Source organism: Cuculus canorus, chromosome 1 (genome assembly GCF_017976375.1).
Source record: "Cuculus canorus isolate bCucCan1 chromosome 1, bCucCan1.pri, whole genome shotgun sequence".
NCBI classification, from domain to species: Eukaryota; Metazoa; Chordata; class Aves; order Cuculiformes; family Cuculidae; genus Cuculus; species Cuculus canorus.
Window position 1 is genome coordinate 140283653 of NC_071401.1, and position 13661 is coordinate 140297313.

The following is a 13661-nucleotide window of genomic DNA, read 5'->3' on the forward strand; positions in this document are numbered from 1 at the left end:
AGGTTATCCAGTTTAACACTTGCTATTTTTAAAGTACTTGTCTTACTGTTCTCTCAAGTATGTTTATGGTGTTTTGTTTGTGAAAGGGGGCTGAAGGGAATTATGTATAGCAGACAGAGAGATACCATGGCAGTAAAACCTAAATATAATCTTTAGTAAAGCTCTGTTTGCAAGATGTTCTGGTATCGGTTGCTTTTACATGTGTGTGAAGACTGACTTTACTGTTTTATCTTCCTTAAACATTTGTATCGTCTGAGGGTCTTGTCTCTGGCACTGGGTTCAATGGGAGGGGAGGTGTGGGAGTAAGCACCGCTCCCTCCCTTGCCTGGCCAAGCTCATGGTCCTGAGCCTGCTACTGTGGGGAATGCAAAGTCCGACTTAACTTCTTTGTTTGCCTTAGACTTTACTTCTTCTTTGCCTTAAATATTTCATCTTATAAAAGAACTTGCAGGGAGCTAATGTGGCATACGCACCCCCATCACTTCGATCAGACCAGCCTGGACCACGTGGCCTAGAAGAAGATGTTGCTGCAGTGTCCACGTGTTCCCGAGGAACCGCTGCTGCTCATTGAAGTGGTGATTCTTTCTTTTTCCCTTCTCTCCCTCTTTCTCCCCCCTCTCATTTACTTTACTGTTTCTTGACCATGTGTGTCAGATCGAATCCAAATGACCTTGGCTGTGTTCAAGGATCAGATTGTGATCCGAACAGATTGAAATCTGTTTTTCTGCAACTTTGGGAAATTGCACCCCCATATCTCAGCTATTCGTGCAAGTTTTTGGTCTGTTTATTTTGGCCAAAGCCAGAATAAATTTTGCATTTGATTTTCATCTGAGAGTGACCTTGTCAGTCTCTGGATCACTGCACAGATAAATGAACCACCTTCTTCAACTGTACAGGTTGAAAGAAGCCTGGACTCAAGAGTGTAGCTTGTGGATCTGGGGCATGACAGTGTGCACTCTGATTTCTTGTGCCACTTCCAGAATTTTTCTATTATAACCTGAGGTTTTCCCTCCAAAATTGAAGCCCATATGGAGAAAGGCAAGCATTTTTGTAGTATAGCTGTATTATTGTTAAACAATAGCTGAACAATAGCGTAGCCTGCATGGTCCTGTTGTGCATTGCTTGGCACGTAGGCTTCTCCTTCACCATTCCAAAATGGTCAGAGGAACTGGGTAAGGAAATTAGGGTGTCCTTTTGCTTTGCTTTTCCTGTCAGATTCCTAGTGTGATAACCAAAACCTGGTTTGCATTCCTCCACCTTTATCTGTTCTGCCACAAATATAATTACCTGATGTGTGTTTCACTAAGACATTTTGTATCTGCAATCTTCAAAAAGTCTGTCAAGGAGAAAGCAATAGGGAGGAAAGCTGAGAAACTCAAGTGTGGCTATAGGTCAATGTGTAGTATGATGTGACAAAACTTTACTGATTTACAAAAGCTTATGTATCTAATTATAAAATGTGAGCATCTATTATCAAATTTATTTTATTATTCCTTCTCTGTCTTTCTTCCTGTAACAGTATCAATTATTTTTCATAGTGTCTTGCATCCTACTCATTCTCATCTCTTTTTCAGTATTACTCTTTCCTCTGCTAAATCATCAAAGATATTTTTGTTCTTTTACCTATTGTGGCAGAGTCTGTAAACACAGTCTTACAAAGAGAATTTCTAAGTGTAAGCATTTGTGATGCATTTGCACTAAAAGCTTTGAATTGCTGTCTTTGATAAAGCTATTTGGTCTGATTATATTGTTTTGGAGTCACATATTCAAGTGCACCTCTCTTTAAAAAAGAGTTTTTCAAAATGTAGTGTATTGCTTGTCTGAAGATGGGGGAGGATTATATACTGTGTAATCCATGTAAGCAACTGTATTTCTGTCCTGAAAGTCACACTCCAACAATTAACAGTAAAATTTAAAATCCAGTGTTTTAAAATCAACAACTCCTAATCTTAAAGATGTATCAAATATATACAAAGTTAATTATTGTGGTTTTTATTCTCTTAAATTGCTTCTGTGTTTTGGTGACTGCACAGACAGATATTGCAGATGATTCTTGTGTTGAACATGACAAGCATTCTGCGTGAGTGCTCAATAGGAGGTGTAACACCCATTGATAGTTGTAGTGTACTTTTTAAACAGAAATTGAAAACAGTATTTCCAAATACAAATTCATATCTCGTAGACTGGAATATCGGTGGGTGTAAGTATGCTTTCAGAAATTCAGTGGTGCCTTTAAACTGTCATAAGCAGTCAGGAAAAAGTATATTCAAGTCATCAAATAGTGGAGGCCCAGAAGTATAGCCAGCTATAAAGTTACACAATGTATTGGTCTCAGCATTTGAGACATGAGGAGACGTTCCCTGCATATAACTTTGCAGCTGAAGATGTCACTGCCCTGGCACAGGCATCACAGCACCCACCAGTTCTACCAGTGGAAAGGATTACGTGAGTTGCCTTTAATCTGTTTCTGTCAAAAACAGTCAGGTTAAACACTAATTGAAGTTAAAAAGTTAATCCACTATGTATATGTTGAAGTTAACTATCAGAGTGTTGTTTAGTTTTTATTTACCTGCCGTGTTCCATGGTGAGATATCCAGAGGAATTATAAATACTGCTCTCTCTTACAGCTTAACAAAATATACTTCCTTCCTCTCTCATGTCATCAGTGCAAGCCATTGAAAATAGTCAGTCTCATAAGGTCTGTTGATTTTCAAAGACACCTTCTTGTCAGAGCTGAGCACCATCTCCTGATAGTGTCAGTGGGACTTTAAAATCATACTTCTGCAGTAATGATTACTTAGCCATGTCCTTTTTTTTTTTTTTTTTATAGCAACATACTCTGCTAACTGGGTAACTGGTGTCCGTCTCCTTTTTCTGTGTCTTGATGGTTTTAAAAGAATAACAGAACTACTTTTAATAAAAAAACATGCTTTGCTTGAAATGATAGGTAAATTGGTTACAATTTTGTAACAGACACTAATCTGTCTTGTATCCAGTGATAAATCAGTAGTGTACATGCTTCCTTATCATGTTAAAAGCCAATTCAGGATGCTTTATTATAAGCCATACAATGGTTGAAAACTGTTTTACTCTAGCTAGCTAAGGAAAGCCAGAGATAAAATGAGTGAATCCAAGATTTCCTTCTCCTTTTGCCTGCAATATACTCAATCTCTTCATTGCATGTCTCTGAAGGACCATGGAAAGAAAGTATTGGATGAACTCAGTGACAGCATTTTAGTACAGCAAGTGAAACTCATAAGCAGTCAGGTGAAGATCTGAGTTGTGTTGAAATCTGGAGGCATCAGTGCCAGAAGACTGATGTGTTTGAATAAGTCCTGTACCTTTCCATGGGCACCACGTAGCCATAGCTTTTGCACATTGATATGAAGACTATAGGTGCTGAGCACCTACAATAAGACAAACCGTTCTTTCATTGAAACTCGTATCTGGATCAAGGATTCTGCCTTTTGCTGAGGTTCCTGTGTGCAAGTGGATTTACATGTGGAGGCTGTAAAAAATCTTGGAGGCAGATATGGTGAGAGCTAGTCCTCTCTACAGCCCCTTTCTCAAACTCGGGTGCAAGAGTACTAGGAAAAGGAACTACAAGGAAGAGAAGATGGAGAGTTTATGGCCCATGCCAATGACTGACTATGGTATACTATCCCAAGCACTGTTTGAGTTCCTTGGAAACTAAATAAAGTGGTTTATGTGACCTGCTGCTGCACACAGACTGAGCTTTCAGAAGATGTCCATGGAATTCCCAAGACTTATTACTAAATTATTGAGTGTTTTTCATCTGCATTTGAATATTGGAATTCAGAAAAGCTGACTGGAACAAAATGTGTATGTGTACGTTTGCAGACTAATATGCTTCAAAGAGCCACATGATGAGGATGGCCTTCAGTAACTTTTGTGGTCTTGCTGTGTCACACAGCGAGAAGACAGCAAAAAGAAGGTTGATTATTAGGATATGTATATGTCTACATCTAAACATGTGGAAGTAACATGATATAATCCCCCTCAGCAAGAGAAAAATTCCTAATGACTTCCTTATTGCAAATTAGGTATGAGCCTCATTTCCCAGGGGGTTTAGATCTAGAATTCAGGCTCATTTTTCTTCACAAAAGTTTCAAAAGACTGGAGAACATAAAGAGTTTAACCTGGATTGTATTGTCTGTAGTATCCTGAGAGGCCTGTGGTGTCTTATTTCCATAATTAAAAGTACGACTGCAGCTACATATTTACCTTTCTTTATGCTGGGTTGGATCCTAGCAGTAGCATTTTGTACTACTTTTAGCTTGCTAATTCAGTGTGCTGGGACATCAGACAAAGGTCATTACAGTAGTTAATTGCAGGTGACATAAAGGCCCTGACATAGCTGTGTATCACTGAAAAAAAGCAGCATGTGGCTTCTCACTTTAGAAGCAGCATGTGGCTTCTCCATTAAATGTCAAACGTAAGAGAAAGGTTAAAGAAGTGCATACTCTTGGGAGATCACATCAGGATCCAAACTTGCCCAGACCTATTCAGACTCATCCTTTCAGTTCAGATCCACTTCTAGAAGATGTATCCTGAAACCATTAGCAAAAAAAAAATAATCTGTGTTTGTACCAGGTGTGGTACAGAATTTCAACCTGCTTGTCTTTCTGCTTGTCTTTACTGCAAGAATAAGAACTAATTTTGAAACAGTTCTACTGTATATATCCCTTGATTAGGAGTGTAATTTCAGTTTGCCTCATTTTAGGTGAATTGCTGACAATAGAATCATATAATCATCACAGAATCACTAGGTTGGAAAAGACCTTTCAGATCATCAAGCCCAACCGTACCTGTCCATTACTAGATCATATCCCTAAGCACTTTATCTACCTATCTTTTAAATACCTCCAGTGATTTAACCAGCTCCCTGAGCAGCCTGTGACAGTGCTTGATAACTGTTTTGGTGAAGAAATTTTCCTAATGTCCAGTTTGAATGTCCTCTGGAACAACTTGAGGCCGTTCCCTCTCGTCTTATCACCCTTCACTTGGGAGAAGAGGCTGACACCCACCTCACTACAACCTGCTTTCAGATGGTTGTCGACAGTGATAAGGTCTCCCCTCAGCCTCCTCTTCTGCAGACTAAACAACCCCAGTTCCCTGAGCCACTCCAGTCCCTTCATCAGCTTCATTGCTCTTCTCTGGACATGCTCCAGGACCTCAATGTCTTTCTTGTAGTGAGGGGGAACATTGTACCCATTACTCCAGATATCCCCTCATCAGTGCTGAATAGAGTGGAACGATCATCTCCCTTGATCTGATGGCAATGCTAACATCTTTCTTAAAGACTGAAAATTCCATTAAAAGGCGATTATATTAAGAAAATATTGGCCATTACAAGGAGAAACCTTTCAAACTCTGCCATTTTATCCTTCAATCAATTCTGTAGCAACTAACCCAGTTTTCAGCTTGTGGACATTCGAGTTTGCAGCTGAATAAATAAAGTTACGTTACGTTCCTTCCTGTACAAGTTTACAAGGCTGAAATGTATAGGAACAGATGAGGGAAATAAAAAAAGGTTTCAGTATGGCTATCTGAAACTTTCTGCTATCAAATTTTATGTAATCATCTGCTTATGAGAATTTTATATGGACAGAAGATCTGGGTTTCACATGATCATTGACCCAACCCATGAAAATTTGCAAGATTCTAGGTATTATTTTGTGGGCAAAACTGAAAACTTCCAAGTATTTATTTTCCCTTTGCAAAAGGAGGCTGCGCTGGCTCTAGCATTCAGCTCTCATTTTCTATCATTCTTGTGCATCCAATGTGCCAAACTGTGCTTTACTCAGATAGTGCTTTCTCACTGCTCTCTGTTGAGGACTATCTATTTTGTAGACATAATTAACTATTCATTGACACAGAACCTTGAATTTGCCTCTCCCCAAATACCAGAAGAGCAGCCCTAATCTCTAGGTTACAAAGTCAGCTTCCCTACAGCTCATAAAGCTTTACACAATGTGTTACAGCTCCAGCCTGAGAGATTAAGAGACTATCTGGGCACTGCAGTGGTTGGAAAGCTCTTCAGTGAGGTGGGAGATCTACTGTCAATCCCCTGTTCTGATGAATATTTGCTCCTAAAAAGATGCTGACATCTTTTCCTGGCTTCTCTGAAACCAGTGATATTGGATCAGGTATGAATTTAGAGCAGAAACTCTGCCCTCACATAGTACTTACATATGTATTTTAGAATACTAACCATAGTCTACTAAATGGACTTGAATATAAATGAACTGCCACTATAGAAGAACAGTTGAAATCATCTTGGATGTACAGATAATATTGTCTCAGCTGTGAACCCTGCTATAGAATCTCATTTCAATGTCTACCTAAAAACCTATATGTCAAAAGAAAATATCCTGAGTGCTATCTACAAACTATAACATGACACAAAAAAGCCATCTTTCTATACGATAGAGCTACTTCTAATTTTCCCATTAGACAAAACGACATCATAAAGAATATCTGCCAACAATGTGATGTAAAAGCCTACCATGCATCATGAAAAATAATTGCAATTCAATTACTCCTGAATTATAAAACCGTCAGCTAGGTGCAATAAGACAAAAGCCTTAGAACATATGAAAAACTGCTTACCATAGATAATTATATGTGTTCAAAAAAAATCCCCAAAATAAAACATGTGCAGTTTGAAGGAACAGGGTAATCATGCCAAAATTATTCTCATTTATAAAAAAGATTGGAGGATCAGCAATTTTAAAACCATCTTGATGAAAAATAATTATAAGTATATTAGCAAACCTTTCTCACTCAACGAGGGTATACCCAGCAACTGGGCAAGAACTTTTTTTCTTCCTCTATCATCTCTTACTTAGATTCTTCTTTGACAAATATTTACTGTTGCTGCTCAAAATCACAGAATGATTGCAGTTAAAAGTCACCTCTGGCAATTCTCTAGTCCACCCCACCTACTCAAAACAGAGTCACTTACAGCAGGTTGATCAGTGCTGTGTCCACTCAGGTTTTGAGTATGTCCACAGCCTCTCTGGGCAACATCGGGTGTTTGACAGCCCCAGAAGTTTTTACTTATGTTTAAATTGAATTCAATTTGTTTGTGCCCATTGTCTCTTGTCCTGTAACTGGGTACCACTGAAAAGAGCCTGACTCCATCCTCCTTGTGCTTTCCCTTCAGGTATTTATATATATTAATAAGATTCCCCGACACTTCTTTTCTCCAGGCTGAACACTCCCAGCTCTTTGAGCCTCTGCTCATATATGAGGTGCTTCAATCCCATCATCATCTTCATGGCCCTTCACTGGACCCTCTCCAGTATGTCCATGTCTTGTACTTTCTTGTACTTGCACTTAGGTACTTTGAAATAAAGATATGGAAGTTTTATTTTGTCAGTGCTTTAGTCACAGTCCTTGTTTGAATAGGAGAAAGAGAGACAGAGAAAATAAAAAAAAATTACTCTAGGGAAAAAGTAGGACTCGGAGAGAAATGGCTACAGCAGTCTTTCATAGGACAAGCAGAGAAAAGAAATGTTTTTTGCAGAAGAAGTCTTGTCTGCACTCTGCATTGGCACCTCTTGGGCATTCTTGAGAGGAAGATTTGATTCACTTTCTTGGTATGTTAGCTTTGGCAGAATGAAATAGAAAATGTCTTTCCCACATAATTTCTAATTGTGAATACACAAAGAAAAATAAAGAAATATACTTGTTAAAATACAGCTTTTCCCTAAATGAAAAGTTTCTCACAGGCCCATTTCTCCAGTCTGTCCAGGTCCCTCTGGATGACATCCCCTCCTTCCACTGTGGCAACTGCACCACTCACCTTGCTGTCATCTGCAAACTTGCTGAGGGTGCACTCAATCTCGCTGTCAATATTATTGATAAAGATATTAAAGAGCACCGGTCCCTATATGGACCCCTGAGGGACACCACTCATCATGGATCTCCATCTGGACTTTGAGCCGTTGACCACTACTACCCGAACATGGCCATCCAACCAATTTCTTTCTGATAAAAAAAACAGTCCACCGATCAAATCCATATCTCTCTAATTTAGAGAGAAGGATGTTGTGGGGGACTGTGTTAAAGGCTTTACAGAAGTACAGATAGATCACATCCATTGGTTTACCCATTTCCACTGCTGCGGTTACCCCATCATAGACAGCCACTAAGTTGGTCATACAAGACTTGCCCCTGGTGAAGCCATGCTGGCTGCCATTAATCACCTTCTTGTCCTTCATGTGCTTTAGCATAGCTTCTATGAGGATCTGTTCCATGATCTTCCCAGGCACAGAGGTGAGGCTGACGGATCTTTATAAAATATAAATTTTTCTAACAGATTTCACATATACGCTTTCTCAACCTCCCCATTACTACATTCTGCTTTCTTAATGGACCTTTTACATGATTCACAGAGCACTTGAATTTTGTGTGTATTTGTTCTTCTGGTATGTACACAGACAAATATTAGTCAACATTTTTACTGTAGTTGATGAAGTTCTTCAGAAGCATTGTATATAGGTTTCAGGTGCTGTGAACTCCAAAAGCACTGTCATATTCTGTCCCAGTTCTGATTCCAGGCTATCTGCACAGCAACCAGAATACTCTGAGACTTCAGTGACCAGCAGTGCAGGAATCACTAAAATGCTTATCTGAGGTAACACTTTAAATAGAAGAAGTTTCATTATTCACCTGTGAAATGGGATGCAGGACACAGGAAATCAGACATTCTCCAAAGTGACACCTAATGATGAAGAAAAGGGACCAAAACCAACAAAAAAGTTGACAGAAAAGACAAAAGAAAATTTGTACTGGATGTCAACTTCTTTATTATTTTTTTAATATGAACCTTTTCTTCACCTCTTCTACAGTTAAACTTGTCCTCGCACCTAATTTGAAGTCCTGTGAAGCACATTCACAAGTGGCAGTTCATCTCTAATCTGCATAAGACCACAGCTTTTAATGCCTTTATGCTTCACAAGACTGTTAATTCCCATTTGCTGATTCTTTTTCCCCTACTATAGATGTAACTTGAGGGCAGGAGAAGAGATGAAACAATATACCTAATATCAGAGTGCCTGATCCTTTCTCTGAGGCCACACATTGCCCTAGACAAAAGCAGGCATGTACCTTCAGAAAGCAATGATTAGCTGCAGGAATCAGACTTGGGTTGGTAAGTGCCATTATGTGTTAAATTGAGCGTACACATAAGAGAAGTAAATCAAGGGGATGCTTTTGAAAAGTACGAAATCTAGTCTTAGCCTGTGCTTTTACCACGTCTTTTCTTTCTGTCACTAACCTTGTAACTCTACTAATTAGTCACCTGGAGCTGTAGCAAGACACTTGGTGCCAGAAGCATTCCTCCAAACTTGTCTTTGCAGCACCTTCCTGCTTTCTCCCTTTCTGTCATCCAGCTTTGACCTATTTTTCTTTACTATGGCTGCCTGGTCAACATACCACTTGGACCTATGTTTACACCCATGTTTGCCCATGTTTGGCAGTGCTCTCCCCCAGAGATTTGCTCTGCCTTTCTTTTGAAATAGAGTCCTCCGGTCAGTGGTCATTAAGCCAACTTCTCAGCCCATGAAGTTAAAGGGAGTTCTGGTGCTGACTAGAAAGATTTTTCCTGTATAATTTTTCATTTATAGTGTCAAAATTATTGTGTTGCACTGTCAATCTGTACATGTTAGTTATGCTACTAATATTAGAGAGGCCGACTCTTTTAGAACATTAGCAAAAGTCTAGAGCCAGTATTACATTTTAGCCAGGGGAACTGTTGTGCTGAACACTTAAGATCTTGTCTTTTCAATTTCAATAAACATAACATATATAAAAATATAATAAAAACACTAGCCACAACTCTCAGTTATCAGAGAAAATGAAGAGAACATTTCAGATCCAGCCTGTCCAACGGAATTCATTGCCTAATCCTAATTTATAGGTTCCTGTATGAATAGAAGTAACCTTCTGCCTTGGTTGATAGGCTATCAAATAGCAACTTTCTTACTAATGGCCAGACCTCTGGTGAGCTAATACAATCATGTGAGAACGATTATTTTTATACACCCCTATCAAACATCTGATTATCCTTTAATAAAGATTTGTTAAAAAAAAAAAATACAATGTCATTGCTGACTGAGGTAGTGCCAGAAGAAGGACTGGATTCTGAAGCAGTAGTTATTTGGTGCAGCTAGCTTCTAGCTGCTTCAGTATATATAAAGCTCTACATATGTTAATACAATAATACAATTTTTCATGAGGTATTATTGTGTATTAAGAATAAGCTAAATGAATGCCAAGTGATTTAACTACAATTCAACTAGGTGCAGAAGTGATAAAAAAAATGAATAAAAATCTTATTATTATATGAAGTTGTTTATTCCATTAGCATTAAGTATGCTAACTTATTTACTGATTGTGATCTGTGACTGTCATAACCACCACACTCATATTAGTCACAGGCAAAGGCAATTCAAAGTGACAATGAGAATCACCTACTCCTGTTTTCTTTGGCATTTATAACACTTAGCCAATCATCTCTTTTCCCTAGCTTGTAATCCAAAATTAGGGTAACTGAAACCACATGAGGACTAAGATACAGCCGTCCCAGCTGGTAATCTTGCTGTCTCCCATGGTTCCCATATGATTCAGTTTGAATTGCTAGTACCCATGAGAACAGGTAATTTTGCCCTTTTTAAAGAAAAAGAAAAATTTTAGGAAAATAGACTATTTTATAAAGAATTTCTATATGGCAAGAGTGTATTTATCCTGATATTTTCTATCTGATTGTAAAATAGGTCATAGATCCTTAATTAAAAAAATAAGAAAAAATACTGTTTTCTTCATGAACAGTTAGGCAAGTATATCTTCATGCAAAAGAAGATATATGCACCTTTTAAATACTATTTATAATGCTATCATCTCTCCTGTTTTAATTTAGGATTGGCTTCATTAGTTTTTGATGGAGAAGCTAAGTAGAGTTACAAGTGACTTCTACTTTGGATTTATCTCGTTATTTTGTTCAAATGAATATCAGAAGACAAATATTTCTTAGTATTCTACAAGTCACAGCTGGTTTCGTCCTGAATCCAATGACTCTGAAAAATATCAGTTCTTTGGTATCTGAATTCTTGCATTAGCCTTGTACTAGATTAAAAAATATACTTCAGAATTATTTCAGGGAGCAATTTACTGCTACTTAAATTTAAGCTGCAGAGCTTCTAGGCTTTGTATGTGGATTGCTTTAGAAACAAGCCGGGGAAGTAAACGTTGTAAACCTGTCAAGTGAAAAACTTGACAGCAATATTCAGAGTTTTTTCTTTTTTTCTTTTTTTTTTTTTTCTTTTTTTTTTCTGGAGGTAATCTTGGAATCTATCTTTGTCTACACTAGTTATATACTATTATGTATCAGTTTTGGGATGTAGGAGTTCTCATATGCTAAATAGATCTGAAGCAGTAAAATTTGAGTAGTTATGTGGACAGATGGAAACAAACAGCAGAGCCCGTGTCTCAAAAAATGCCATCAGAGGCGTTGAGCTCTATTTAGAGAAGGAGGCCTGATTTACCAATGCCTTGTAACATGTGTATGCATTTGTGTTTATATAAAATAAATGCAGAATGCTTCTCATTCTTAGTTGTATTTTGGACTGGTGTTAGTGTTCTTAATGAGCTCCACAAAATATAGAAACTCATCTGGGAAATCTGCAAATTTCTGTGTGGATAAGCTGTCAAGAGCTTTATAAAGTACTATAAGTTTGGCTCTTCCTAGTTTTGTTTCAAGCTGGTTATTGCTTTTGGTTGATATGAGAGCACACATCGTCTGTGCCCTTTCCCCTTATGATGCATTGTATTTACGGTCAATATCTAGCTATAGAAAAGGTTCCGGTTTAAGTTCCTTTTGGATTGCTTTTTTTTCCTCTGCTAATGCATTCAACTTTCTTTTAAAACTTGCTTTTCTAACTTACATGTAGTAGCATTACTTATTTTTATAATTAACTTTATCTGAATTTCAACCAAAAATAACAAGAAATGTAATAATGATTAGATATTGTTAACCTTAAAGAAGACTTTATCTCTGCTTGCAGTTTTTCACTTGTTGCCTAATTAAAGCATTAGGTTATTTTAACCATTTATTTTCTTGATGTATTATTTGAATTATGCTGGAAACATAAGCTTTCCTGTATTTAAGCCTTTATGTTTAACATATAGATAAAGCTGCACATACTATATTGGATTCACATAATTTAATAGGCAATATAATTCTGGGGAAAGATCTTGTTCATCCCTGCATGGACTAATTAGATAAATAGATTGAGTTCCTGAAGGTTGCTAAATTCAGAAGCTGAAATGTTGATATAGTGGTCTGATTTATTTTTTTTATACTCTTTGATCCTATATGGTATGTCACAAAAGTGACAGATGCCCTAAGAAATGGTAGTAGTGAAGTGTGGAATTCAAACTGAAAGTCTTACCAGTTTGCTAATTACAGTGGAAGAGAACAGAAGTATACCTGTAACTTGAGCTGCTGTACTCAGTCATTCTCAAAGAAGACAAGTATGCCTGGTGCAGACAGAAGAGAGATGCAAGAGAGGGTACTTTTGAACCGCACTGCTGATAAGGAGCAAAGACTGTTATCTGGGAGAGGCAACCATTCTGGGAAACTGTCTCAGCCTCAGAAGAAGCTCCAGGAGGCTATTTGTGTGCTGCTGGTGGAGCTGTGTGAGAGATTCACGTTCTTTGGCATTGTCTGCAACATGATCCTCTTCTGCACTGTCAAGCTTGGCTATCGCAACTACCAAGCAGCTATTGTCAATATGTGCTTTGTAGGCACCTCCATGTTGATGCCAGTGCTGGCTGGCTGGCTTGCCGAATGCCTTGTGGGGAGGATCAAGCTTGTGTGCATCTGCATGTTTCTACACTTCCTAGGTAGGTGACACACTTGTGACTATTTTGTTTTATTAACTCTTCAACAGAAACATAATTATGTGTTTGAAATCTAACAGTTTTCTCCACCCTTGTGGCCACCTTTTCTGCCAGTTAATTACTTGGTTTCTCCTCTACAAAATGCACTGCAGTGTTTTTGCCTATGTACTTTTGTAAGGCAGTGCTTTGAATAAGAATAAAGGACATTTGTGTGTGCATTTTTTTATTTTTTTTTTTTTTTTGTGGATAGTTGGTGCACAAACAAGTAGCTTAGCTATTCAGAACACAGATGCTTGACTTTTAAAATTGGTCCCTGTATCAAGCATCTAAGGTTATCAATGGGGCAAATCGCAAACTTCTCACTTGGTCCAGTTGTTGAGCATAAGCAAGTCTAATTTCTGCAATAACCAAACGTGTTGTTATTTAGATATGCAACAAATAAAGGAAAAAATCTGAGTAATTCCTGAAATGTTCTTGGGCTGATTACAAAACCATTTTGCAAGCAGCCTTGAAAAATGTTTGACATGATGTTCCACTGTTTCTCCCATGGCTTTCTGGTTTGGAATCTCTGCCACTTCTCCTTTCTAAGTATGTCTTAAATTAGAAGACTGGTGACACAAACAGAATTTGATATATTTGGGTATTGTTTTAACCAGAACTCTTTGGGGGAGAGAGAGACCATTAAACATTCCTGACATATTAAGGATTGATGAACAGTCATACTCGTAGTC

General features: G+C 38.0%; 1 protein-coding gene across 1 annotated transcript in view; it reads left to right on the top strand.

Moving 5' to 3' along the window:
* The first annotated feature begins 12563 nt into the window (after positions 1-12563).
* The window catches only part of SLC15A5 (solute carrier family 15 member 5), a 45212-nt gene continuing 44114 nt past the window's right edge, over positions 12564-13661 (top strand). The window contains exon 1 of the mRNA XM_009570646.2: positions 12564-12933. Coding sequence (XP_009568941.2) covers positions 12564-12933 — 370 coding nt within the window. The remainder of the gene's footprint in view (positions 12934-13661) is intronic.